At 42.7% G+C, this 26,647-nt stretch overlaps 1 protein-coding gene across 1 annotated transcript in view; it reads left to right on the forward strand.

Moving 5' to 3' along the window:
- The window catches only part of DYNC1LI1 (dynein cytoplasmic 1 light intermediate chain 1), a 48,758-nt gene continuing 22,111 nt past the window's right edge, over positions 1 to 26,647 (forward strand). The window contains exons 1-2 of the mRNA XM_045387079.3: positions 1 to 171; positions 377 to 450. Of these exons, the coding sequence (XP_045243014.1) occupies positions 26 to 171; positions 377 to 450 (220 nt within the window). The 5' untranslated portion in view covers positions 1 to 25. The remainder of the gene's footprint in view (positions 172 to 376; positions 451 to 26,647) is intronic.

Below are 26,647 nucleotides of genomic sequence, written 5' to 3' on the forward strand. Positions count from 1 at the left end.
GGGAGTGGTGTGATTCCCGACCAAGATGGCGGCAGTAGGGAGAGTCGGCTCCTTCGGTTCTTCTCCGCCGGGATTATCTGCGACTTACACAGGCGGCCCCTTGAGCAACGAGATAGCGTCGGGCAACGGTGGCGCCGCGGCAGGCGACGACGAGGACGGGCAGAACCTTTGGTAACGACTCCACCCCTCCCTCAGCCCCCGCTGGTTCCCCGGGCCTTGCGCGGACGCCTTGGGATCCCGTGCCCGCTGGAGCTCGGCGCCGGGCCCGGCCACTGCGTTCCCGGCAGCCCCATCCCCGGCGCGCCAAGGCCGGGTCCGTTCCTCCCGCGCTGCGGCTCCGGCCTCCGGCCTCACCATACGCCTTGCTTCCCGTTAGGTCCTGCATCCTCAGCGAGGTCTCCACCCGCTCGCGCTCCAAGCTCCCTGCGGGGAAGAACGTGCTACTGCTGGGTAAGAGTTCCCTGCCTCGCCCCGCCCCGCCTGGCCCCCAGCGGCCCGGGGTACCTGGTCCGCCGGCTAGCTCGCTGGCTCTCTTTGTGCGGACAGCCGGCCCAGCCCCGCCCCGCCGCCCGACCTGTCGCGGAAGGCTGGGCAAGAAGGGGAACCCGAGACCCTCGACCCAGGACCTACGGGAACCCGCCCTCCCTCAGGTTCCTCCTCCTCCCCGGGATATGGGGGTGGCCCTGACAGCCTCCCCTGGGAAGGACAGAATTCGATCGCTCATCTGAGGGATTCTGGTGGCCTAGGGTTTATCTAGAAATTGACAGTTTTTCTTTCATCCCAAAAATTGGTAGCAGGAGACTCTTTGCAAGAGCTCCGGCGCAAATGGCTTGCCATTAATATTTAATAGCTGACTCTTTGTATAATTGACAGAAGCTACAACTAAGACCTGGCGATAAATGTTCTTGATCCAGTGTTCTCTGGTACAATGTGCTCGTGTTGCAGCTACCTTAACTGTCACATGTAATTCTGAAATCTGTAAAAGACAGTAGAACACACCTTTCTAGTTAAGTCTCTTCAGCCAAATGGATGTAATAGGGAGAAATGGTCCAGTGTCAGTTCTCCTGATTGTTCTGTATCTCCTCGGCTCTCTGGAAGTTGTGTATTCTGTTTCTTTAGTGACTCTGGGGGTGGGGATAGAGGACTGAGGGAGAATAGTTCGCAGGTTCGCATTTTTGCAGGCTTAGGTCCTGAATCATTTATAGGAGAAATTTCTCTCTATAGTTCTATACATGCAAGATAACTGAAGTTTGGCTTATGCGATGATTAAATTGAAAAACTTTGGTGTTTGATATCGGCTCAATACCGGAGGTTCTTTTTTTTTTTTTTAATGTCCATCTAAAAACAGGAAAGGAAACAAAGAAGTCAAATGCTACTTGATAGGCTGCATGGTTAAATATGAATGTTTACACAGAAAAAATTACTTTTTTAATAGACTTCTGCCAAGCAAGAACATATGATTATTGATATTCTTTAAAGCTGCATGGAGCTAGTTGAAAAATTAGTTTTTACTCTTGTTTTTAATGTGATTGAAAGCACCTACTGCAGATTAGCCTGGATTGAGTCACTGTCCTATCACATATAAGCCCTAAGATCTTAAGCAAGTTGCTTGACATCTATAAACCTCAGTTTCTTCATTTTTAAAATGGTTGTTATGGAAATAAAAATACCCGCCTCTAGGGTTGTGGGAGGATCAAATGAGTTAATGTTTGTATAGTGATAATATTTGCAAGTGATATATTTATCTTAAACTGAATTAGAAAATATTTGTGCTCAGAACTTTTTAAAAAATTGAATTAGTGCCTTCATAAGTGATATTAATAGGGCAAAAATAAATTAGGCTCCAAAAGCAAAAAATTGTAGAATATGTTTTTAATTTACTAATTTAAACAAATTACCACTCATTACTAAGCTAAAATGGATTTAAGATCATATGACCTCATTGAAATCGATTCTATTTTAATTACTTTAAGTAAGACTTATTTGGAAACACTGCCATGGTAAAGGTAAGATTCAGTAGTTTTATTCTTATTTTATACATTTCCTCCAGTTATTTCTGCATATTAGATATTGCATAGATTATTCTGTTTGTGGTAAAACAAAAGTGGCAGTTTTGTTCATTTTTTGGTATACCGAATTTGCACTGAGGTTGTGCCATGGTTTTTTTTTTAAAACCCCCCTTTGACACTGGGTCTGTGCATGGGACTGAGTGTTCTTAGAGGTCCCAGCCTCCTTCACGCCACCATACAAGAATAGATTAAATTTCCTTTTTTATGAACTTAATAGTTCATAAAGTTCCATCTAGTATCAGGTAATATGAGCTTGAAACTTAATATTTTTCTTTCAGTACTGTTGGGATTTTCATCAGAGTCCTTTTCAGCTTTGGAAGAAGCTAATAACTGATTTGTATACTGGTTACAAAAATAGAGTTAACTTCTAAGATACCCCTGAAGATTTCTTTCAGACATTTTACTATCACATATGGCAGCATTCACTCTGTGCTGGTGGAGGAAAGAAATACACAAATAGGGATTGTGGTTTTCTTTGTTATGAGTTTGAAGGTGCTAGGCAGGAGGATGCTTGGCCCTAATATATCTTTCATGAATGCAAGTGGTCTCTGGAGTCTCTTATTTTAAAAAACAAATCTAGGCCGGGCGCGGTGGCTCAAGCCTGTAATCCCAGCACTTTGGGAGGCCGAGACGGGCGGATCACGAGGTCAGGAGATCGAAACCATCCTGGCTAACACGGTGAAACCCCGTCTCTATTAAGAAATACAAAAAACGGCCGGGCGCGGTGGCTCAAGCCTGTAATCCCAGCACTTTGGGAGGCCGAGACGGGCGGATCACGAGGTCAGGAGATCGAGACCATCCTGGCTAACACCGTGAAACCCCGTCTCTACTAAAAATACAAAAAACTAGCTGGGCGCGGTGGCGGGCGCCTGTAGTCCCAGCTACTCCGGAGGCTGAGGCAGGAGAATGGCGTAAACTCGGGAGGCGGAGCTTGCAGTGAGCTGAGATCCGGCCACTGCACTCCAGCCCGGGCTACAGAGCAAGACTCCGTCTCAAAAAAAAAAAAAAAAAAAAAAAAAAAAGAAATACAAAAAACTAGCCGGGCGAGGTGGCGGGCGCCTGTAGTCCCAGCTACTCGGGAGGCTGAGGCCGGAGAATGGCGTGAACCCGGGAGGCGGAGCTTGCAGTGAGCTGAGATCCGGCCACTGCACTCCAGCCTGGGCGACAGAGCGAGACTCCGTCTCAAAAAAAAAAAAAAAAAACAAAAAACAAATCTAAAGCCAGGCACAGTGACCCAGCCTGTAATCCTAGCACTTTGGGAGGCTGAGGGGTGGATTGCTTGAGCTCACGAGTTGGAGACCAGCCTGGGTAATAATGTTGAAACCCCATCTCTACACAAAATTAAAAAATTGGCCTGGCATGGCAGCTCCTGCCTGTGCTTTAGGAGGCCGAGGTGGGTGGATCACCTGAAGTTAGGATTCCAGACGAGCCTGGCTAACATGTTTAAACCCCATCTCTACTACAAATACAAAAATTAGCTGGACGTGGTGGCATACACGTTACTCGGAGGCTGAGGCAGGAGGATTGCTTGAGTCCAGGAGGCAGAGGTTGCAGTGAGCCAAGATCGTGCCATTGCACTCCAGCCTGGGTGACAGAGTAAGACTCTGTCTCAAAAAAAAAAAAAAAAAAAAAAAAAGGTTGGGTATTATGGTGCATGCCTGTAGTCTCAGCTACTCAGGGAGGCTAAGGTGGAGGGACAACTTGAGCCCCAGAGGCAGAAGTTGCAGTGAGCTGAGATCGCACCATTGCACTCCAGCCTGGGCAACAGAGTGAGACCATGTCTCAAAAAATAATACTAATAAATAAAGTAAAACAAATCTGAGCCTTTTGCAAGGCTTTACATTTCAGAAACAACCTAGAATAGGAACAATGGTATAGACCTAAGTACTCCCCTCACAACACACACAAATGGCAGTTTAGCTTTCCACATGCTCTCTTCTACTACCTGATGGGAGAAAAGGGACATGACTAGTAATGTGTGTATGTGTAAGAGCCATTCTCAAAGGATTTTAATACAAATCTCATTTCGCCTCCTCTCTCCTCCCAGATCAGGGCACCAATTTATAGATGGGTAATGAATTGTAGAGACCTGTTGAGTGGATTTTCCAAGGTCACACAACATAAGGGCCCTGTTCTGTGACTCTGGCATGGATTTCTGACTTGATAGAAGTTCCCACAAGGGAGAGAGTGCCAGGTACAAAACTCTTTCTACTCAAAGCCTGTCTTTGAGCAAACGTACTGGTAATTATTTTAAAGGAAAATCCACATATTTATTGGATTCTGGGATGCAGCTGTCGCCATGGCACTTGTGTTTAAGTAATTATTTAATCTGCCTAGGCCTGACTTCTAATGAAATCCAGAAAGTCTATGATATTAACTCTTCTTTCTTGAAAGGTTTTGAGAATGGATTTCAGTAAGATTTGTTTTTAATAAAGGTAGGACTTCTTGCGCATGTATTTTAAGTAGATTCTAACTTCTAAATTGTCCTTTTTAAGAACAACATTTTCTTTTTTATCTTTTATATTTAATTACTTTTAATACAATTGATTATATTTTTTGTTTGTTTGTTTGTTTGTTTGTTTTGAGATGGAGTTATCCTGGCTGGAGTGCAATGGCATGATTTCGGCTTACTGCAACCTCCGCCTCCTAGGTTCAAGCAATTCTCCTGCCTCAGCCTCCTGTGTAACTGGGATTACAGGCATGTGCCACCACACCAAGCTAATTTTGTATTTTTAGTAGAGACAGTTTCTCCATGTTGGTCAGGCTGGCCTCCAACTCCCGACCTCAGGTGATTTGCCTGCCTTGGCCTCCCAAAGTGCTGGGATTATAGGCGTGAGCCACCTTGCCGGGCATATTTGTATTTTAATAGCTGCCTTTAAAGGCAGTTTCTCCATATTGATTACTTTCCCATGTTTTGATAAGAAAACTCCCTAAGGAAAATAATAATTAATAATACCTAACATAGAGCACTTACAGGTACTAGTCATGTAAGGATTGTTTATGTACTCTGTCCCCTTAAAGATCAGGAAACAGACACAGAATTTGTGTTTTGTTTTTGAGGCAGGGTCTTACTTTGTCACTCAGGCTGGAGCATAGTGGTATAATCTCGGCTCACTGCAACCTCTGCCTCCTGGGCTCAAACCATCCCCCTGCCTCAGCCTCCTAAGTAGCTGGGACTACAGGTGCATGTCACCACTCCTAGCTAATTTTTGTACTTTTTGGAGAGATGAGGTCTCACTGTGTTGCCCAGGCTGGTCTTGAACTCTGGGCTCAAGCAGTTCTCCTCTCACCTGAGCCTCCCAAAGTATTGGGATTACTGGGGTGAGCTACCACACCCTGCCAGACACAGAAATGTTAAGTAAATTGTCCTAGGGTTACATAGCCAGGAGGCAAAATCGGTATTCAAAATTTTGCAGCCTGAGGCCGACCGTGTGGCTCCTGCTTGTAATCCCAACACTTTGAGAGGCTCAGGGGGTGGATCACCTGAGGTCAGGAGTTTGAGACCAACCTGGCCAATAATATGGTGAAATCCCATCTCTACTAAAAATACAAAAATTAGCTGGACATAGTGGTGGGCTCCTGTAGTCCCAGCTACTCAGGAGACTGAGGCAGGAGAATCGCTTGAACTGGGGAGGCAAAGGTTGCAGTGAGCCGAGATCGCACCATTGCACTCCAGCCTGGGTGACAAGAGTGAAACTGTCTCAAAAAAAAAAAAAAAGTGTGCAGCCTGGCTCCCAGAGCTAGTACCCTTTTTTTCTTTTTTTTGTTTTGTTTTGTTTTTTGAGACGGAGTCTCGCTCTGTCGCCCAGGCTGGAGTGCAGTGGCCAGATCTCAGCTCACTGCAAGCTCCGCCTCCCGGGTTCCCGCCATTCTCCTGCCTCAGCCTCCCGAGTAGCTGGGACTACAGGCGCCCGCCACCACGCCCGGCTAATTTTTTTTGTATTTTTAGTAGAGACGGGGTTTCACCATGTTAGCCAGGATGGTCTCGATCTCCTGACCTCGTGATCCGCCCGTCTCGGCCTCCCAAAGTGCTGGGATTACAGGCTTGAGCCACCGCGCCCGGCCCTAGTACTCTTAATCTATACAATCTCCCTAAAGGAAAAGAGCTTCCCTTGTAAGTAAGCGATGCTTAGCAGTTTTTAAGGAATTTTATCTGATTCTTCTGGGTGTGTATCTTTTAGTGCAAAAAATATCACTTACTTAGATTAATTGAATTCATTGTCAACAAAGATAACATATGTAACCCTGGTCCCAAGCACAGTGCCTGGTTTTTAGATAGGACTTCAGTATAACTTTTTGATTTGCGGTGTGAATTAATGAAAACTAGCTGGTCCTTTGTCAAGTCATATAAGCCTCATCTTTCTCATCTGTAAATTAGACTATTTGAATTTAGTGATCTCCAAAGCCTTGTTTGATCTGACATTTTATAAATTTTCTTGTTTTAATCTTGTGAGTTATTGAATATTTTTAAAGAAATGTTTTAAGGCACATTGAAATTGGGTTTTAATTAATTAATATAGATGTGGGCCATTTAATTCCCCCCAGGAAAGAAATGTAAAGTCGCTATATTGTTCCCTGAAGGTATTAGTCCGCGGTAATATGCAGCAGAAAAGTCCCACAAAATGCTGAACATCATCAGTAAGTACATGTGAAAGTCTTTTTTTCCCCCCTTCAGGAATAAAACTCTATTATGCTTGAGCTATTGTAGGAAACCTTAAGATATACACAGTGGAATTCAGAGATCTGTGCAGAGAAGTAACTTGTAACTGGCAAGGGAGTGTATGGTTTTCTATGTGAGGACTGATTATAAAAATAATGAGAGTGTTCAGTCTGAAACTATTGATTTGTGGAGGAGCTGGGATTAAAGATCATCAAGGTTCCATGAGTTATGCTGTTTTCTGGCATGACTGGTTATGGGAATATGCAAGGAATAGACTGTTACCATATATATGATATTGAATTTTTTCAAAGAATTAACATGAAATTATTACATGTTTATTATATGTTACGGCTACTAAAAATACACCAAATATAAAGTGTTTTGAGAGTAAGATGGCATATTGGCATCTTATAATAGGGTCAGCAAACTTTTCTGTCAAGGGCCAGATTGTAAATAGTTTAGGCTTTGTAAGTCATATGGTCTCTGTTGCAACAACTCAGTTCTGCTCTTGTAGTTCCAAAACAGCCATGGATAATATGTAAATGAATGGATACAGCCTTGTTTCAATAAAACTTTATTTACAAAAACAGGCAGCAGGCCAGTTTTGGCCTGTGGCCTGAAGTTTGTGAACCTCTGTGTTAGTTTGTTTATTTATTTAGAGACGTGGTCTCGCCTTGTCACCTAGGCTGTAGTACACTGGCACAATCATAACTTATTGCAGTCTCAAACTCCTGGGCTCAAGTGATCTTCCTGCCTCAGCCTCTTGAGTAACTGGGAATGCAGGCATGTATTCCCACCATGTTGGATAATTTTAAAAATTGTTTATATTTTTCTAGAGACAGGGATTTACTATGTTGCCCAGGCTGGTCCCGAACTCCTGGGCTAAAGTGATCCTCCCACCTGTCTCCTGAATCACTGGGATTATAGGTATGACGCACAGCTCTTGGCTGTGTTAGGTGATTATTGGCGTCAGTTTTATCAGTAAGCACAGATGCCAGTTAATAGAGATTTCTGGTTAATGGGATATGGTGTGTGGCACATAATAGGTGCCTAATGAATACGTGTTGAACAAATGATGAACAGTCTTTACTTAAAGTATCATTGTTATTCCAGTTAGGTATAGTTTGAGCACAGGTTTAAGAATTGTTAAGAGGACTTCATATAATATTTCCCCCAGTGCTACTGTCAAAAGCAGAAAACAGAACTGGCGAATCACAGATATAGGCTGGAGCAGTAATTCAGTTGGTGTGAAATCCATGTGAGAGAGAATGTCAGCAAAAGCACTTAGAAAATATAAAACAGAAAGGAGTCTTGAAATAGGAAAAGAGAAGTCCAAAATTTAGTGTGGGACCCTGTCACTAATAAGTAAGTGGCCGGGCGTGGTGGCTCAGGCCTCTAATTCTAGCACTTTGGGAGGCCAAGACAGGCAGATTACTTGAGGTCATGAGTTCGACACCAGCCTGGCCAACATGGTGAAACCCCGTTTCTACTAAAAATAGAAAAATTAGCCAGGTGTGGTTGTGGGCGCCTGTAATCCCAGCCACTCGAGAGGTGGAGGCAGGGAGAATTGCTTGAACTCAGGAGGTGGAGGTTGCAGTGAGCCGAGATCATGCCATTGCGCTCCAGCCTGGGTGACAGAGCAAGAATCCATCTCAAAAAAAAAAAAAGTAAGTGACCATGGACTAACATTTTTGGGCTTTATTTGCTTCATGTGTAAAATCAAGACAGTGGCTATTAGAAAGACTCCCCAGATTATCATTTTATTCTTTTTTTCACCAAACATTTATTGGAGACATGTCACATATAAAATGCTTTATTGAATCATCTGGGGTAAACAGGATGACTGAGACTCAGCTCCTGCCCTCCAGGAGCTTATAAACTCCCGTGGGGAAGAGACTCAAAGTAGTAAAGATCAAGTATGCCAGTATGAAATGATTGCTAAATAGGTCACAAAATATTTTGTGGAAAAGGTGGTATTTTTTTATTTTCTGAGTTTTTATCTCACCTGACCAAAAGTCTTTTTTTTTTTTTTTCCCCCTGTGGTATGCTTCCTTATTTATTTTATTTTATTTTTTATTATACTTTAAGTTCTAGGTACATGTGCACAATGTGCAGGTTTGTTACATATGTATACTTGTGCCATGTTGGTGTGCTGCACCCATCAACTCGTCATTTACATCAGGTATAACTCCCAATGCCGTCCCTCACCCTCCCCCCCATAATAGGCCCCGGTGTGTGATGTTCCCCTTCCAGAGTCCAAGTGATCTCATTGTTCAATTCCCACCTATGAGTGAGAACATGCAGTGTTTGGTTTTCTGTTCTTGCGCTAGTTTGCTGAGAATGATGGTTTCCAGCTGCATCCATGTCCCTACAAAGGACACGAACTCATCCTTTTTTATGGCTGCATAGTATTCCATGGTGTATATGTGCCACATTTTCTTAATCCAGTCCGTCACTGATGGACATTTGGGTTGATTCCAAGTCTTTGCTATTGTGAATAGTGCCGCAATAAACATACGTGTGCGTGTGTCTTTATAGCAGCATGATTTATAATCCTTTGGGTATATACCCAGTAATGGGATGGCTGGGTCATATGGTATTTCTAGTTCTAGATCCTTGAGGAATCGCCATACCGTTTTCCACAATGGTTGAACCAGTTTACAATCCCACCAACAGTGTAAAAGTGTTCCTATTTCTCCACATCCTCTCCAGCACCTGTTGTTTCCTGACTTTTTAATGATCGCCATTCTAACTGGTGTGAGATGGGATCTCATTGTGGTTTTGATTTGCATTTCTCTGATGGCCAGTGATGATGAGCATTTGGAAAAGGTGGTATCTGAGTACAATTTTGCTAAGTAGGGTGGAGAGGAAAACAACCTGTGAAAAGGGCCTAAAACCCAGAGAAGAGGGCCGAGGCAGTTTAGGTATGGTGGAAGGAGCCCTGACAAAAGCCGCAAGATCTTTGAGTCAGCCTCCCTATCCTTTGAAGCGGTGGAGTTGTGGACAAATTAGAACCCCTTGACCTGTAAACTGAGATTATTTCATACATTATTTCATACATCATGGGATTAAAAGAACCAAAAGAAATTATGTCTAAAACACTTTCCTCTCACAATTGGAAATCACTATTTTAAATGATGAAAGTAATGCATGTTTCTTGCCAGAGAAAGAAAAGAAAAAGGTAAGAAGATAAAGTGAAAATAGCCATGCTCAGTGGCTCCTGCCTGCAATCTCAGCACTTTGGGAGGCCAAGGTGGGGGCATGGCTTGAGACCAGCCTGGGTAGTACAGCAGGACTCTGCCTCTACAAAAAAAATTTAAAAAATAACTGGTGTGGTGGCACATGTCTTTTGTCCCAGCTACTTGGGAGGCTGAGGCAGAAGGTTCATTTGAGCCCGGGAGTCCAAGGTTGTAGTGAGCTGTGATCACACCACTGCACTCCAGCCTGGGTGACAGAGCGGGACCGTGTCCCAAAAGAAAGAAAGAACATGAAAATAATGCATGATCCTACCACTTAGAGGTAAGTGTTCATTTTTTCTTATTTATTTATTTTTTATTTTTTAGAAAGTTTTGCTCTGTTCCCCAGGCTGGAGCGCGATGATAGTGTAATAACAGCTTACTGCAGCCTCCAATTCCTGGGCTCAAGTGATTTTCCTGCCTTAGCCTCCTGAGTAGCTGGTACTACATGACACCATACTTGGCTATTTTTTGGAAAGATGGGAGTCTCACTATGTTGCCCAGCCTGGTCTCAAACTCCTGTGCTCAAATGAGCCTCTGTTCTTGGCCTCAAAGTGCTAGGGTTATAGGTATGAGCATCTATTAACATATCAGGTCGTGTTCATTTTCTCTATGTGAATATTTTTTTCTGAAAAATAAACTCATGATTTATATTATATTACTCTTTTGCAGTCAGATTTTTTTTAACTTCATGTACCATGGTTCACTTCATGTAACATGAGTTTTTTTCATGTGAATAGATACGGCTTTATGTTTCTTATTGACTGAATAGTATATATAGCTATACCATAATTATAATGGATTGATATTATAATGGACAGATTATTATTGTTATACCTCATTTTCCACTTGCCCAGTATTTTCTTTGGTTGGGATAAGTTCCCAGAAGTGGAATTGTTAGGTCTTCTAAATCTTTCTGCATAAGTATTGTCAGTCTTCTAGGAAAATTGTACTATTTTACTATTTTTTTTTTTTTTTTTTTGAGACAAAGTCTTGCTCTATCGCCCAGGCTGGAGTGCAGTGGTGCTATCTCAGCTCACTGCAGCCTCCGCCTCCTGGGTTCAAGCAGTTCTCCTGCCTCAGCCTCCCGAGTAGCTGGGACTACCGGCGTGTGCCACCATGCCGGGCTAATATTTCGCATTTTTTAGTAGAGACGGGGTTTCGCCGTGTTAACCAGGATGGTCTCAATCTCCTGACCTTGTGATCCGCCTACCTCGGCCTCCCAAAGTGCTGGGGTTACAGGTATGAGCCACCGTGCCCGCCTTTTTACCATCAGTATGTGAGAGTACTTGTTTGTTTAGCACCATTGCTAATACTAAGTATTATTCATTTTAATCTTTGGCTATCTAGTAGGTTAAAAATTTGCATCTTAATATAAAGATGATTTAATTGTAGAATACATACCATATTTGATTAAGAACCATTGCTTTAGTGTGCCTTTGACCTCCTAGGGCATGGGAACTATTAATAGCCATTGTAATCAACCACTGTGGTTAGCATTTACTGATCTCGGTAAATATTTATTGGATTAAACTAAATGTTTTCTTTGTTTTTGTTTTTTTTTTTTTTGAAACGGAGTTTTGCTCTTGTTGCCCAGGCTGGAGCGCAATGGCACGATCTTGGCCCACTGCAACCTCCGCCTCCCTGGTTCAAGCGATTCTTCTGCCTCAGCCTCCTGAGTAGCTGGAATTACAGGCATGAGCCACCACATCTGGCTAATTTTGTATTTTTAGCAGGCGGGGGTTTCTCCATGTTGGTCAGGCTGGTCTTGAACTCCCGATCTCAGGTGATCTGCCCGCCTCATCCTCCCAAAGTGCTGGGATTACGGGCGTGAGCCACTGTGCCCAGCCAACTAAATGTTATTTTTAATTCATATCTAGACAGCCTGTGGGAGTAAGGAAAATGATTAAGGATAAGTTCTATTTTTTTTAATGTAATGTAAATTGCTGAATGATCAAAGGTGGAGCTTTGGCCAGCTGCAGGGATAGGAACTATCATGTATTGCGTCTGTGACTTGTGTTGAGTGTTCTGCTAGGTGCCGTATTATGTAGCATGTTTACTGTTTTACAGGAAAGGGTTTTAAGCCCCAGGTTACACAACTGAACTGGAATTCATTTTATTTATTTTTTGAGATGGAGTCTTACTCTGTTGCTCAGGCTGGAGTGCAGTGGCACGATCTCGGCTCACTGCAACCCCTGTCTCCCTGGTTCAAGCGATTCTCCTGCCTCAGCCTCCGGAGCAGCTGGGACTACAGGCATGCCACCACACTTGGCTAATTTTTGTATTTTTAGTGGAGATGGGGTTTCACATTGTTGGCCAGGCTGGTCTTGAACTCCTGACCTCAGTTGATCCACCTGCCTCGGCCTCTGTAAGTGCTGGGATTATAGGTGTGAGCCACCACTCCTCGCCTTGAGCTGGAATTCAAAATTGGGTTTGTCTTTTTGCTCTACAGGCACTCCTTGACATGTTGGAGGGATGTAGTCATAAATAGGCATGCATAAATGTTTATTTACAGTCACTTTGTCTGTGTCCTGCATTTGGTTAATAGTCTCTCCCTACTCTTAGCTACCAATGTGAGGGAGGATGATGCCCTCTAGGAGATGGGGAGCACACCAAAAGTCCCTCACCTTACCTGGGTCCTCCAGATAACCTGTGGAAGGCCATGCAGAAGATGTATGCCACAAGTAGTTCAGTGAAGACCCCTCATGACTCTTCTCACCAGAGCTTTCAGATAAAATAGGATAATTTATGTCATATAAGGCCAAATCAAAAATGTCAGCTTTACAATGTTGATATCTCAATTGGATAAGGAAGGGATATAGCAGATTAGAATTCCCTGTCTCCTGATGATCATGATGCTGGGGACCATGTCAAACAGTGGCATGCATACTTGGGAAGTGTTCAAGATAGCTATTATCATTAATGTATTATGTGTTCTTAATTGTTTTGCTTTGACTACTCATTTTTCACAATTCCTGTTTTTATTGTTATATATATATTGTTATATATTTTATTGTTATATTGTTATTTTTTATTGTTTTATAGATATATGTTTTTATTGTATCTTATATTGCTGATATAAGATACAAAGGAGTTGGGCTGGGCATGGTGGCACATGCCTATAATCTCAGCATTTTGGGAGGCCAGGGTGGACAGATCACTTGAACTCAGGACTTTGAGACCAGCCTGGGCAGCATGGTGAAATCCTGCTCTACAAAAAAATACAAAAATCAACCAGGCATGGTGGATGCACCTGTAGTCTCAGCTACTCAGGAGGCTGAGGTGGGAGGATCACCTGAGCCTAGGAGATCGAGGCTGCAGTGAACTGAGATCTTGCCACTGCACTCCAGCCTGGGCAACAGAGTTGCCCTGTCTGTCTCACACACGCGCACACACACACACACACACACACAGAAACTATATATACACACACACATACACAAACACATGTATATACACGTATATATACACACACATATATACACACATATATGTATACACACATATATACACACACATATATACACACATACACATATATAATACGCATATATATACATATATATTAATTTTATTTCTAGCATATTACTGATCAAGAAGTAATGGATGAATCTGGGCACAGTACCTGTAGTGCAAGTTACTCGGGAAATTCAGGTGGGAGGATTGCTGAAGCCTAGAAGCTCAAGACTAGCCTGGGCAACACAGCGCGACCCTGTCTTTAAAAAAAAGAAGTAGTAGTGGATGATAATAGTAAAGCATTTTAAATCCATCACTATAGAGATGGTCTGATCTTACTCTCTTCCATTTAGAAGTTGGAGAACAAATGAAATTATCTGACCAGGTTTGCACAATCAATAATGACAGTGTTGCAGTTAGAAGTCACATTTCTAAGTCTTCACAGTTCTAATCTGTTAATTGTTATTATCTTTTGAGACGGAGTTGCGCTCTTGTTGCCCAGGCTCGAGTGCAGTGGCACGATCTTGGCTCGTCGCAGCCTCTGCCTCCACAATCTCGGCTCACTGCAGCCTCTGCCTCCTGGGTTCAAGCGATTCTCCTGCCTCAGCCCTCCTAAGTAGCTGGGATTACAGGCATGCACCACCACGCCCGGCTAATTTTGTATTTTTAGTAGAGACAGGGTTTCTCCATGTTGGTCAGGCTGGACTCAAACTCCCAACCTCAGGTGATCAGCCCACCTAGGCCTCCCAAAGTGCTGGGATTACAGGCGTGAGCCACCGTACCCAGCCCCCTGTTAATTGTTATTATAAAGTTGATGGAGATTAAGTTCTATTGTTGAGTTAGAGATCTGTCAGGGGGATAAAACAGTATAACCCTGTACTGTTTTGGTGACCATGTATGGAATTTGAGGAGTTTTTTTTTGTTTTTTACATTTTTAAAGAGATGGAGGAATAAAACAAAAATGTGTAACAGAGACCTATGTGGCCTGAGAAGCTTAAAATATTTGCTGTCTAGTGCTTTACAGAAAACGTTTTCTAGCACCTGCATGTAGACATGAAAATAGCTTTATTATAATAGTATTGCTTTTATGAAATTTTTGTTGTTGTTGTTTGAGACAGGGTCTTGGCTCTGTTGCCCAGGCTGGAGAGCAGTGGTGCAATCACAGCTCACTACAGCCTCAGCCTCCTGGGGTCAGGTGATCCTCCCACCTCAGCCTCCTGAGTAACTGGGGCTATAGGTGTGTGCCACCATGCCCACCTAATCTTTGTATTTTTTTGTAGAGATGGGGTTTTGCCATGTTGCTCAGGCTGTAATGAAATGATTTGTTTTTTTAAATACACCCTCTTTAGGAAAATCTAGTATATAAACTTGCAAATTTAGATAAAATCTTCAGAAAATAATTTTAGCATCATCACCTAAAGGGTTTTTTATGGAAGAGCTTTCATCCAGTCTTTGAACAGGAACTCTACTTGTGTAATTGTATGTTTACACATCATTAACTATTTGGCTGGCAGTCTTACAACTGATGTGTCTGTTTCACTGCCAGCTGAAGGCCAAGGAACTGAAGATAAGTAGCTGGATTATTTCAAGTATTGTTTGAAACCCCTTTTCTATACTTGCCACTTTAAAGGTGTAGAATAATGGTGTAGAATAAGGTAAATTTTTTTTTGTTTTATTTTACTGGAGCTATTAGGTGTGTTGTTTTCTCCAAACAATAACTTATAATTTGGTGACTTAATTTTTTAAATTGCTTGTCATTAAGCATTTTTAAATTTTTATTATTTATTTTATTTTTATTTCTTTTTTTGAGACAGAGTCTTGCTCTCATTGCCCAGGCTGGAGTGCAGTGGCACAATCTCGACTCACTGCAACCTCCACCTCCCGATTCAAGCGATTCTCCTGCCTCAGCCTCCCAGGTAGCTGGGATTACAAAGTGCCCACTACCATGCCCAGCTAATTTTTTTTTTTTTTTTGTATTTTTTTTTTTTTTGAGACGGAGTCTTGCTCTGTTGCCCAGGCTGGAGTGCAGTGGCCGGATCTCAGCTCACTGCAAACTCTGCCTCCCGGGTTTACGCCATTCTCCTGCCTCAGCCTCCTGAGTAGCTAGGACTACAGGCGCCCGCCACCTCACCCGGTTAGTTTTTTTTGTATTTTTTTAGTAGAGACAGGGTTTCACGGGGTTAGCCAGGATGGTCGCGATCTCCTGACCTCGTGATCCGCCCGTCTCGGCCTCCCAAAATGCTGAGATTACAGGCTTGAGCCACCGCGCCCGGCCTTTTTTTTGTATTTTTAATAGAGCTAGGGTTTCGCCATGTTGGCCAGGCTGGTCTCAAACTTCTGACCTCAGGTGATCCACCCGCCTCGGCCTCCCAGAGTGTTGGAATTACAGGCCTAAGCCACCGTGCCCAGCCAAGCATGATTTTTAAACATATCAATGTCAAAGGGCAGGCATCCTGAACTTTAAAATGTTTTATCCTTCTAATTGTATAGGTGAATAAAGAGAAGAGGGTTCATGATGGAGTTTTTAGTATCTTCAAACATTGTGCAGCTTGGTTGTGGCAAGGCAGCTAAGGACTAACCCTCAGTCCAATGGCTAGAAAAAGTTTTCCTAAGTTAGTGAAGGAGGAATGTATTATGAGCTTACACTATTAGTTGATCTGTTATTGATGAGAGGTGGCCATTTGAGTTTTATATATATGACTAATGAATGTGATAAATGGCCAGGAAAAGCATATTTATGAAGTATATTATGAAAATAGAGACTGTGGTTGGAATCAAGAAATAGGAAAGTTTGGGCCAGATGCCCTGGCTCATGACTGTAATCATAACATTTTGGGAGATTGAAGTGGGAGGATTGCTTGAGTTCAAGACCAGCCTGGTTAACATAGGGAGACCGCATCTCTACAAAAAATTAAAAAATTAGCCAGGCATGGTGGCACACCCCTGTAGTCCTGATTACTCAAGCTGAGGTGGGGTGATTGCTTGAGCCCGGGAGGTTGAGGCTGCAGTGAGCCATAATTGCACACTGTACCCCAGCTTGGGTGACATAATGAGACCCTGTCTCAAAACAAAGAAACAAGAAACCCACAAAGCAACAAAAAGAATATGAAGGTTGGTGAAAAAGCTATACATAAGATGTAGTTTCTGTTTTTGGTGAGCAAGCAATCTCCTTAAAAGCAAAGACTTTATATCTTGCTGACTGTTACTCGTTGAATGAGGGGCAGACCTGACACACTTATAGACTGCTGGAGGAAACACATGTATAAGATGACCCTCTGCAGTACAGTGTGCTAGAAGTCTGCAGTGGGCTATTCAGAGCACAGAGAGGGCACTTAACCAAACACGTGGAGTCAAAGAAAGCTTCCTCGAGACCAGAAGAAGATAGCGTTCTCCCAGGTGAGGGGAAGGGAAGAGTATTCCAAGAGGAGTGATGGCATATGTGAAGGTGTAGAGTTGGGAGAGAATGAGGCCTCTGACTAGAAGTTCCTGAAAGAAATTGTGTGTCTAGAGCCTAGCATGTTGGTAGGGGACACGGTGAACAATGAGCAGGAAAGATAAGGGAGCTTTTTGTAAGAATGTTGACCTTTACATTTTGCCCTTTACCTGTAAGAACAGTAGGAAGACCTGACAGGTTTTTTTCTCAGATCTTATGAAAATTCCAAACATACAGAAAAGTTGAAGGGATTTTACAGTTAATACTCATATATCTCAACCTAGATTCTACCATTAACATTTAATTACATTTGCTTTATCTCATGTGTCCTGTTCTATTACCCATTTTTTAAAAATGCATTTCGAAGTAAGTTGCAGATATCAGTGCACTTTCCTCTAAATACTTCAGCATATGTATCGTTAACTAGAATGCCCTGATGAAGGGTCTTAAGAGGGAGAGTGGCATGATGAGATTGGTTCAGGAAGATCACTCAGCTGCAGGATGGGAATGGATTTGGGGGTGGTATATACTTACTGAATGCTCACTTTTAAGTGGTGTATTAATAGAGTGAGGAGAAGAGAACTGGGAGGAGGCCGTGTGTTAAGCTTTGTGCCTAAAGACATAAAAAGAGAAAAACAGTTTAACAAACAATATAATTGGAAGATGTGTATAACCCTAGAACAAGACTGCATCTTTGCAGATACCTCAGATCAGATTCCTGGAAAATAGGAGATAAAAAATGGGATTTTGTTTACAGAATCTTTGTCTTCTTTAGCTTTTTAGACCTTTTATAAAACAGATCTGTTTTCAAATGTTGCATTTGCCATCAAGACAAATTATGTCAGACTGCATTTAGGTGTAAAGAAAGTGAAAGCTACATAATCCCCTGAGGGGTCTTAAAAGGATTTTGAATTGAAGCTTAAGATGTATGAAAAGAAGAAGTGGCCTTAAAATGTTTATAAAACATGAATGTTCAATTTTCAATTACCAGGACCTGATGAGATGGCTCATGCCATAATGCCAGCACTTTGGGAGGCTGAGGTAGGCGGATCACTTGAGGCCAGGAGTTCGAGACCGCCTGGGCAACATGGTGAAACCCCGTCTCTACTACAACCACAAAAAGTAGCCAGGCATGGTGGCGTGCGCCTGTAGTCCCAGCTGCTTGAGAGTCTGAGGCAGGAGAATCGCTTTAACCCGGGAGGCGGAGGTTGCAGTGAGCCAAGATTGCGCCATTGCACTTCATCCTGGGTGACAAAGTGAGACTCAAAAAAAAAAAAAAAAAAAAAATCAAAAATTTCAATTACCAGATGTTATTAAAGTTGATAAGTGAGAGAGGAGGAAGAGTGGTTGATAGAAATTTTGCTCCCAGAAAGATTTTGTTTCAATAAATAAAATGCTTCCTGAAACATTTTAAGAACCTTCTTCCTGCCAAAGCACTGTGTGAGGTGGTCAGAATATTCTTGGAAATAAGTTTTTGTTTTTTCCTTATTCTGTTTACCCTAAGAGCTAAAGGGAGTTGTACCCTTGCAGAGGTTGACCTGAATTCTCTTCGGAGGCATGGAATATTCTATGCTACCACCAATCTTTGTGACTATAGCCTTGGCCTCAGTTTCCCCATTTGTAAGAAGCGGGAATTTATTACAGTTCCTTGTAGCCCCAAAATGCTGTGTTTATGAAATGTTATTGATTCTCAATGTGACCATTTCTAATTTGTTACAAGAAGTGAGAAATTTTGAAATCACAGGGTGGGGAAATAATCTGAAACTACCATGTTTAACATACTACGTTTATTTGACCATATGCTCTTTCCTTTTTCAAATTTTATGTTGTAAAGTTTACTTAAAACACATTACAAAGTACTGAATGTTAAGAGGAGTAGCTGTCATTTAAAATTCTAGCAGAGAAAAAACTATCAGCATAGTAAAACAAACTTCTGGTACTTCAAGTTAGATTCAGAAGACTAGGAACATATCCACCTGTCACTCAGAGGAAGTCCACAGAGAAGAATGCATTAATTCATTTTTCTTTCTCTTCTGAAAATAGCAGTGACTCTTGGAAGTGGAGATAACTGTTTTCTTCAGTGAGTCATGATACAAAATATAAAAACAGTCTTTGTTGTCGTCGTTGTTGTTGTTACATAGATTAGAGATTTCTGTGTTGCCCAGGCTGGCCTCAAATGCCTAGCCTTGCCCTCTTATGCACCAGGACAATAGCCCTGAGCCACCACGGCTGCCAAACAGTCTTGCTTTAATGGTCTCTAAAGACATCAGCACTGTTGAGTATTAGGAAGAGTGTGCCTTGGCATTAAATTCCTATGAATTTAGACCTAGCTCTGTCATTTCCTACCTGTGTGAACTTGGATAAGGTACTTAACTGAGCCTCAGTATCCTACCTGCCAGATGGGAGATAATCACGCCCCTCAGAGTTGTTGTGTTAGTTATTGTTGGCAGGATACTCTTGCAGATAGGCACTCTGTAAGTGTTCACTGCTGTATGCTGCTTGCTGCTTCTGTAGAGAGGGAAGTGGGAACACTAGTGGCTCCATTTGACTAAGGTATGGGCAAAGGGACATAATTCTAGTCTTTAATTTTTATTGTATGGAAACATGTTGACTTCATCCTTTTTCTGTCCTAGTTTTTCAGGCCTTTGCATTTCAAACTCGTTAATATATAATATAGTTTTAAAATAATCTCAAAGTAGGTAAGGGGACAAAATTTGTATCCTGCATTCAAGGATTTGTGAAACTTAGATCAATTTTTGGCTGCAACTGAATTGATAGCACTTTTTTATGGTTTGGTTTGGGTTTTTTGTTTTTGTTTTTGAGATAAGTGTCTCACTCTGCTTCCCAGGCTGGAGTGTAGTGGCATGATCACAGCTTACTGCAGCCTTGATTCTCCCATGCTTGAGCTATCCTCCCACCTCAGCCTCCTGAGTAGCTGGGACCACAGGTGTGCACCACCACACCTGGCCAATTTTTCTTTTTTTTTTTTTTGTAGATAGAGGATCTCCCTATCTTGACTAGACTGGCCCTGAGCTGCTGGGTTCAAGTGATCCTCTTGCCTTGGCCTTCCAAAATGCTGAGGTCCATGCCCAGCCAATAGCACTTTTTGTTGTTTGAGACAAGATGTGTCAGTGGCTGCTCTGTAGGAGGCTTAGAAGTATACATTTTAGGCTGGGTGCTGTGGCTTATGCCTGTAATCCCAGTATGTCCGGAATTGGTGGGTTCTTGGTCTCGCTGACTTCAAGAATGAAGCCGCGGACCCTCGCGGTGAGTGTTACAGTTCTTAAAGATGGTGTGTCCGGAGTTTGTTCCTTCAGACGGTCAGATGTGTCTGGAGCTTCTTCCTTCTAGTGGGTTCGTGGTCTCGCCGACAGGGGTGAAGCTGCAGACCTTTGCGGTGAGTGTTACAGCTCTTAAAGGCGGTGTGTCTGGAGTTGTTCGTTCTTCCCGGTGGGTTTGTGGTCTCGCTGGCTTCAGGAGTGAAGCTGCAGATCTTCCTGGTGAGTGTTACAGCTCATAAAGGTGGTGTGGACCCAAAGAGTGAGCGGCAGCAAGATTTATTGCACAGAGCGAAAGAACGAAGCTTCCACAGTGTGGAAGGGGTCCTGAGCGGGTTGCCACCGCTGTCTGGGGCATCCTGCTTTTATTCCCTTATCCGACCCCACCGATATCCTGCTGATTGGTCCATTTTACAGAGAGCTGATTGGTCTATTTTACAGAGAGCTGGTTAGTCTATTTTACAGAGAGCTGATTGGTCCATTTTGACAGAGTGCTGATTGGTGTGTTTACAATCCCTGAGCTAGACACAGAGTACTGATTGGTGCATTTACAATCCTCTAGCTAGACATAAAAGTTCTCCAAGTCCCCACTAGGTTAGCTAGATACAAAGTACTGATTGGTGTATTTACAAACCCTGAGCTAGACGCAGAGTGTTGATTGGTGCGTTTACAATCCTTTAGCTAGACACAGAGTGGTAGACAGAAAAGTTCTCCAAGTCCCCACTAGATTAGCTAGATACAGAGTGCTGATTGGTGTATTTACAAACCCTGAGCTAGACACAGAGTGCTGATTGGTGTGTTTACAATCCTTTAGCTGGACATAAAAGTTCTCCAAGTCCCCACCAGGTTAGCTAGATACAGAGTACTGATTGGTGCATTTACAGTCGGTTAGCTAGACATAAAGGTTCTCCAAGTTCCCCACTAGACTCAGGAGCTCAGCTGGCTTCACCCAGTGTCTCCCCCACCAGGGCTGCAGGCCAAGCTGCAAGCCCATCATGTGCCATGTGCCTGCACTCCTCAGCCCCTGGGCGGTTGATGGGACTGAGCTCTGCGGAGGAGGTGGAGGCGCTTCTCAGGGAGGCTCGGACTGCAAGGGAGCCCACCGTGTGGGGGCGGTTGGGGCATGGTGGGCTTTAGGTCCCGAACCCTGCCCCGCAGGGAGGCAGCAGAGGCCCGGCGAGAACTCGAGCACAGCGCTGGCAGGTGAGCACTGCTGGGGGATCTGGTGCACCCACCACAACTGGGCCCTGGTGCTAAGCCCCTCACTGTCCTGGGCTGGTGGTGCCGGCTGGCCGCACCGAGTGTGGGGCCCGGAGCCCGCACCTGCGGGAACTCGTGGTGGCCTGTGAGCTCCGCCTACAGCCCCGGTTCCGCGGGCTTCTCTCCCTCCACACCTCCCCACAAGCAGAGAGAGCTGGCTCCAGCCTCGGCCAGCCCAGAGAGGGGCTCCCACAGTGCAGTGGTGGGCTGAAGGGCTCCTCAGGCGCCGCCAGAGTGGACGCCGATGCTGAGGAGGTGCTGAAGAGTGAGGGCTGCGAGCACATTGTCACCTCTCACCAGCACTTTGGGAAGCTGAGGCAGGCAGATCACGAGATCAAGAGATCCTGGCCAACGTGGTGAAACCCGGTCTCTACTAAAAATACAAAAACTAGCTGGGCATGGTGGGTGTGCCTGTAGTCCCAGCTACTCAGGAGGCTGAGGCAGGAGAATTACTTGAATCTGGGAGGCGGAGGTTGCAGTGAGCCAAGATTGCGCCCCTGTACTCCAGCCTGGCAAGAGAGGGAGACTCCATCTCAACAACAACAACAACAAAGTATACATTTTGCTGTGAAAGGAGCAGAGTTTATAGGCACGTTTGTCACATGTACTTTTTAGATACTAGGGATGCAGCAGTGAACAAAATAGAAATTCCTGTTTTTCTGGAGCTTGCTTTTGAGGTTGGGGGAGACTAAGTAAAATACATAGTAACTTAGTATGTTCAGTGGAAAAAAATAAAACAAGAAATAAAGAATGTTGGGAGGTTGTAATTGTAAATGAGATGGGGGAAGAAAAGGTGGAGGTCTCAGTGACTCATGCTTGTAATCCCAGTGCTTGGGAGGCTAAGCGGGAGGAATGCTTGAGGCCAGGAGTTTGAGACCAGCCTGGGCAACGTAGCGAGACCCTGTTTTAAAAATGAATGAATGAATGAAGAAAGGTAACAGAGTGAGACCTGTCTCTAAAATGAATGAATGAATGAATAGTAAATGGTTGTTTGTAAGAAGGAATGAATGAATGGAGGTGGTCAGGGAGGCCTACCTGAGGAGGTGATATTTGAGGGAAAGCAAAAAGGAGTTTAGGCAGCATGCAGATATCTGAAGGAACTTTGTTCTAAGTGGAGGGAATAGTGGATATAAAGGCTTTGAGGTTGGACTCTTATATTAATTATGTAAGTCAATGTTTTGGGGGAAGTGGCAAGATGATGATAATGCTTTGTGCATATTGAAATGTGAGGTATTCATGGGACATCCAGTAGTAATGACTAGTAAGCAGTTCAGGAGAAGCTGATCCTTGAAGGAAGTCTGTGGGGTCACCAGATTTTAGGTGGAATTGAAGTCATGGATTTGCAGAGCCTCTGGGAATTACATATACAGTGAGAAGAGCAGAGGACTGAGGAACGAACCCTAGGTAACAAATGTTGGGTAGGGATAGAAGAGCAGTCTGCAAAAAGACTTAGGACCAAACACTTCAGAGGCAGCTGGAAAAGAGGATGGTGTTTCTGAAGTTATAGCCAGGCAGTCTTCTCTGACTTCTGTGTCTGCCTTTTCTCTGCCAACTCCCAACCAAAACAGCCTTTGAGTATAGTTGTCTCTGCCTCCATACCTTAGATCAGAACTACCTCATTTTTTGCTAGGACTCCGTTAATAGTCTGTTGTCTAGTCTCTTTACTCCTTAACTTATTCTTGTCAGTCATTCTTCCACACTTTTCCATAGTAGTCTTTCTAAAGTACCTAAACTGTTCCAGTGGTTCCTCATTTTCAGAATAGTCTGACCTTGTCAGCCTGATATAAGATGCTCTTCATGATCTGGCCTCTGTTTGTTTTCACCTTTTGTTTCCTTTCCCCTTCACATCCTAAATTACATGCATTCAAATTATTTGTCCTTCCTAGAAGGACACTTCTTTGCTTCTGGGTCTCTGTACGTGGTTTTCTCGTGTGTTCTTACTTCCTGGAATGACAAACTCTCCATGGTTCATTAACCATACAAGATTTGGCTTAATTGTTACCTTTTCTGCAAAGACTTCTGACTTCCAAGCAAAACCAGGCTCTTCCCTCTGGGCTGACTTCCTGATTTGTTGCATATCTCTGGTGTAGTCCTAATGACAGTATCTTGAAACTGTTTCCTATTTGTTATCCCCTTCCAATTTATGAGCTCTTAGAGGACAACAATGTTGATATAAGGATCTTCACATTCTTAGTGTATGGCTTAGTGTAATAAATATCTAATGCAGTGGTTTTCTTTTTTTTTTTTAATTTGCTGTTAAATTTTTTTTTTTTTTTTGTAATTTAAAAACAGATAGAGATGGGATCTCACTTGATCACCCAGGCTGGTCTTGAACTCCTGGGCTCAAGTGATCTTCCTGCCTCGGCTCCCAAAGTGCTGGGTTTGCAGGCATGAGCCACCACATCCAGCCATGGAGTGGTTTTCAGTGTGGCCTCTGTACCAGTGGCATCAGCATCTGTGGAAACTTGTTAGAAATGCAGATTCTTAGGCCCCACTCAGTATTTACTTGATTAGAAACTAAGGGGGTGGGCCCCAGTAATCTGTGTTTTAACAAACTTCTCAGGTGATTCTGATACCTTATAACAAATCCTGCAGGTGATTCTGATAGTTCTAATAGTTAGAAAATTATTAAATCGTCCAGTGAAATGAATGATTGACAACATTCACAGAGAGGAATAAACTCTGATCTCATGATAAGTGAAGGAGAACCCTTCCACTTGTGTTCAGTCTTTAGAAAAAGGAAACAGCCATGCCTTAGTGATGGCTGCAAGAGCTTAAAATAGTGAGCATATATAGTTACATTGACAGTTTTGTTTGTTCGTTTGTTTTGAGATGGAGTTTCGCTTTTGTTGCTCAGGCTGGGGTGCAATGGTGCTATCTCAGCTCACTGCAACCTCCGCCTCCCTGGTTCAAGCGATTCTCCTGCCTCAGTCTCCCGAATAGCTGGGATTACAGTCATGCACCACCATACCTGGCTAATTTTGTATTTTTAGTAGAAACGGGGTTTCTCCATCTTGGTCAGGCTGGTCTCAAACTCCTGACCTCAGGTGATCCACCCGCCTCGGCCTCACAAAGTGCTGGGATTACAGGAGTGAGCCACCGTGCCTGGCCAACCGTATTTTGGCTCAAAATCTGTTCTGAATCTACTGACTTAAACCTTTACAGATCAAAAGGAAGACACAAGCTTGTTATTGAAAAATTACCCATAATATCACCATCAGAGATAACCAAATTATCAATAATTATTTCTAGGTAATATGGTTTCTATTCTTTTGCTTAGATTTGTGAGATTTTCTGCAGTTATGTATTTTTTATTTGGAAACCTTTATATTTAAGTAATTTCAAATGTTAATATTTTAAGAAATAAGTTGAAATAAACTCATCTGAAGTTTTTACCCTTATGAAGATATCTTTTCACTTTTTTAAAACTGACAAAAATTGTGTTTATTGTGTACAATATGTTTTGAAATGTGTGTACATTGTGGAATGGCTCAATCAAACTAGTGTCTTTTCATTTTCTAACATTTAAAGTGGGAATTAAAGAAATAAGATAGATCCTGGGTCATATTATATGTAGTTTTACTTAACTGATTACTGCTTATTTTATGGATCTGTGTATGCTTTACAAAATACTTACTGAACATTGTGTTGTTCAATAAGCTTCTGTTATAAGGCTGGGCACTAGGTTTTTACTTACAGTGCAAAACATTGTTTTTGTGGGATAATCCAAATTAAGTTGATATCATGTTAACTTAGAGGATTTCTTTCAGGAAAGTAGCCTGTCATAAGAGTAAAAACTTTAAGAAATCTTGATTCTTTTCCTAGTTCTAGAACAGATTCAGGCTCCTTTTGAAAGAAGATCTTCATAGATCTTTTCACATGGTGATTTAAATTAGTTTTATTATATAAAGTCTAATGCTTGTGTCTACCGAGGCAACTAGATATACTTTTTTTTTTTGGCTTATGGTTCCCAAATAACTCCAAACCCCAAAATTATAAATTAAATGTACTTATAAATTAAATGCCATAGAAACTCTACTAATTTATATAAGTACTTATAAAATTAAATGCCATAGAAACTGTAGAACTTGATAAAATTCAAATTAGCAACATTAATATAACAACTGATGTTTTGCTGAAATTAAATGCCAGTGTTGGGTTTAGTAATAGAAAGAAATATTTTTATATTTTATTTTTTACTGGTTATTATTTTTATTTTAAGCATTTTAGACATGATCATTATGGGAATCATTGTCATCATAGATATTACTGTTTTTAAACCTAATCTGTTTTGTTGATTGGCCAGTTTAATGGCACATTGTAAAGATAGTACTGAAAAATACTAATTTAATGTCAAATTCTTTTTTTTTTTTTTTTTGAGACGGAGTCTCACGCTGTTGCCCAGGCTGGAGTGCAGTGGCGCGATCTCGGCTCACTGCAAGCTCCGCCTCCCGGGTTCCCGCCATTCTCCTGCCTCAGCCTCCTGAGTAGCTGGGACTACAGGCGCCCGCCACCGCGCCCGGCTAATTTTTTGTATTTTTAGTAGACACGGGGTTTCACTGTGGTCTCGATCTCCTGACCTTGTGATCCGCCCGCCTCGGCCTCCCAAAGTGCTGGGATTACAGGCTTGAGCCACCGCGCCCGGCCGTCAAATTCTTTTTTTAAATTAGGTTAAATTGTATGTATTTACAGGACATGAAGTTTTGGAATATATATGTGCGTTATGAAATGGCTTAATCAAGCTAATTAATATATATATTACCTCACATAGTTGTCATTGTTGTGAGAACACTTAAAATCTAATCTCTTGGCATTTTTCAGTACAGTATATTGCTAATAACTATAGTCACCATGTTGTACAATAGGTCTCTTGAAGGTATTCCTCCTGTCTAACTGAAATTTTGTAACCTTTGACCAACATCTATCTCCCCAACTCCCTCCTCCACCATGGCCCCAGTCCCTGGTAACTACCATTGTGTTCTCAACTTCTGTAAGATCAACTTTTTAAGGTTGCACGTATGAGTGAAATAATGGAGTATTTGCTTTTCGGTGCCTGGCTTTTTTCATTTAACACAGCAGTCCCCAGTCTTTTTGGCACCAGAGACTGACTTCATGGAAGACAGTTTTTCCATGGACTGGGTGGTGATGTTTCAGGATGAAACTCTTTCACCTCAGATCATCAGGCATTAGTTAGATTCTCCTAAGAAGCATGCAGCCTTGATCCCCAGGTATGCGCAGTTCACATTAGGGTTTGG

The sequence above is a fragment of the Macaca fascicularis genome, chromosome 2, assembly GCF_037993035.2.
Source record: "Macaca fascicularis isolate 582-1 chromosome 2, T2T-MFA8v1.1".
In the NCBI taxonomy this organism is placed as follows: Eukaryota; Metazoa; Chordata; class Mammalia; order Primates; family Cercopithecidae; genus Macaca; species Macaca fascicularis.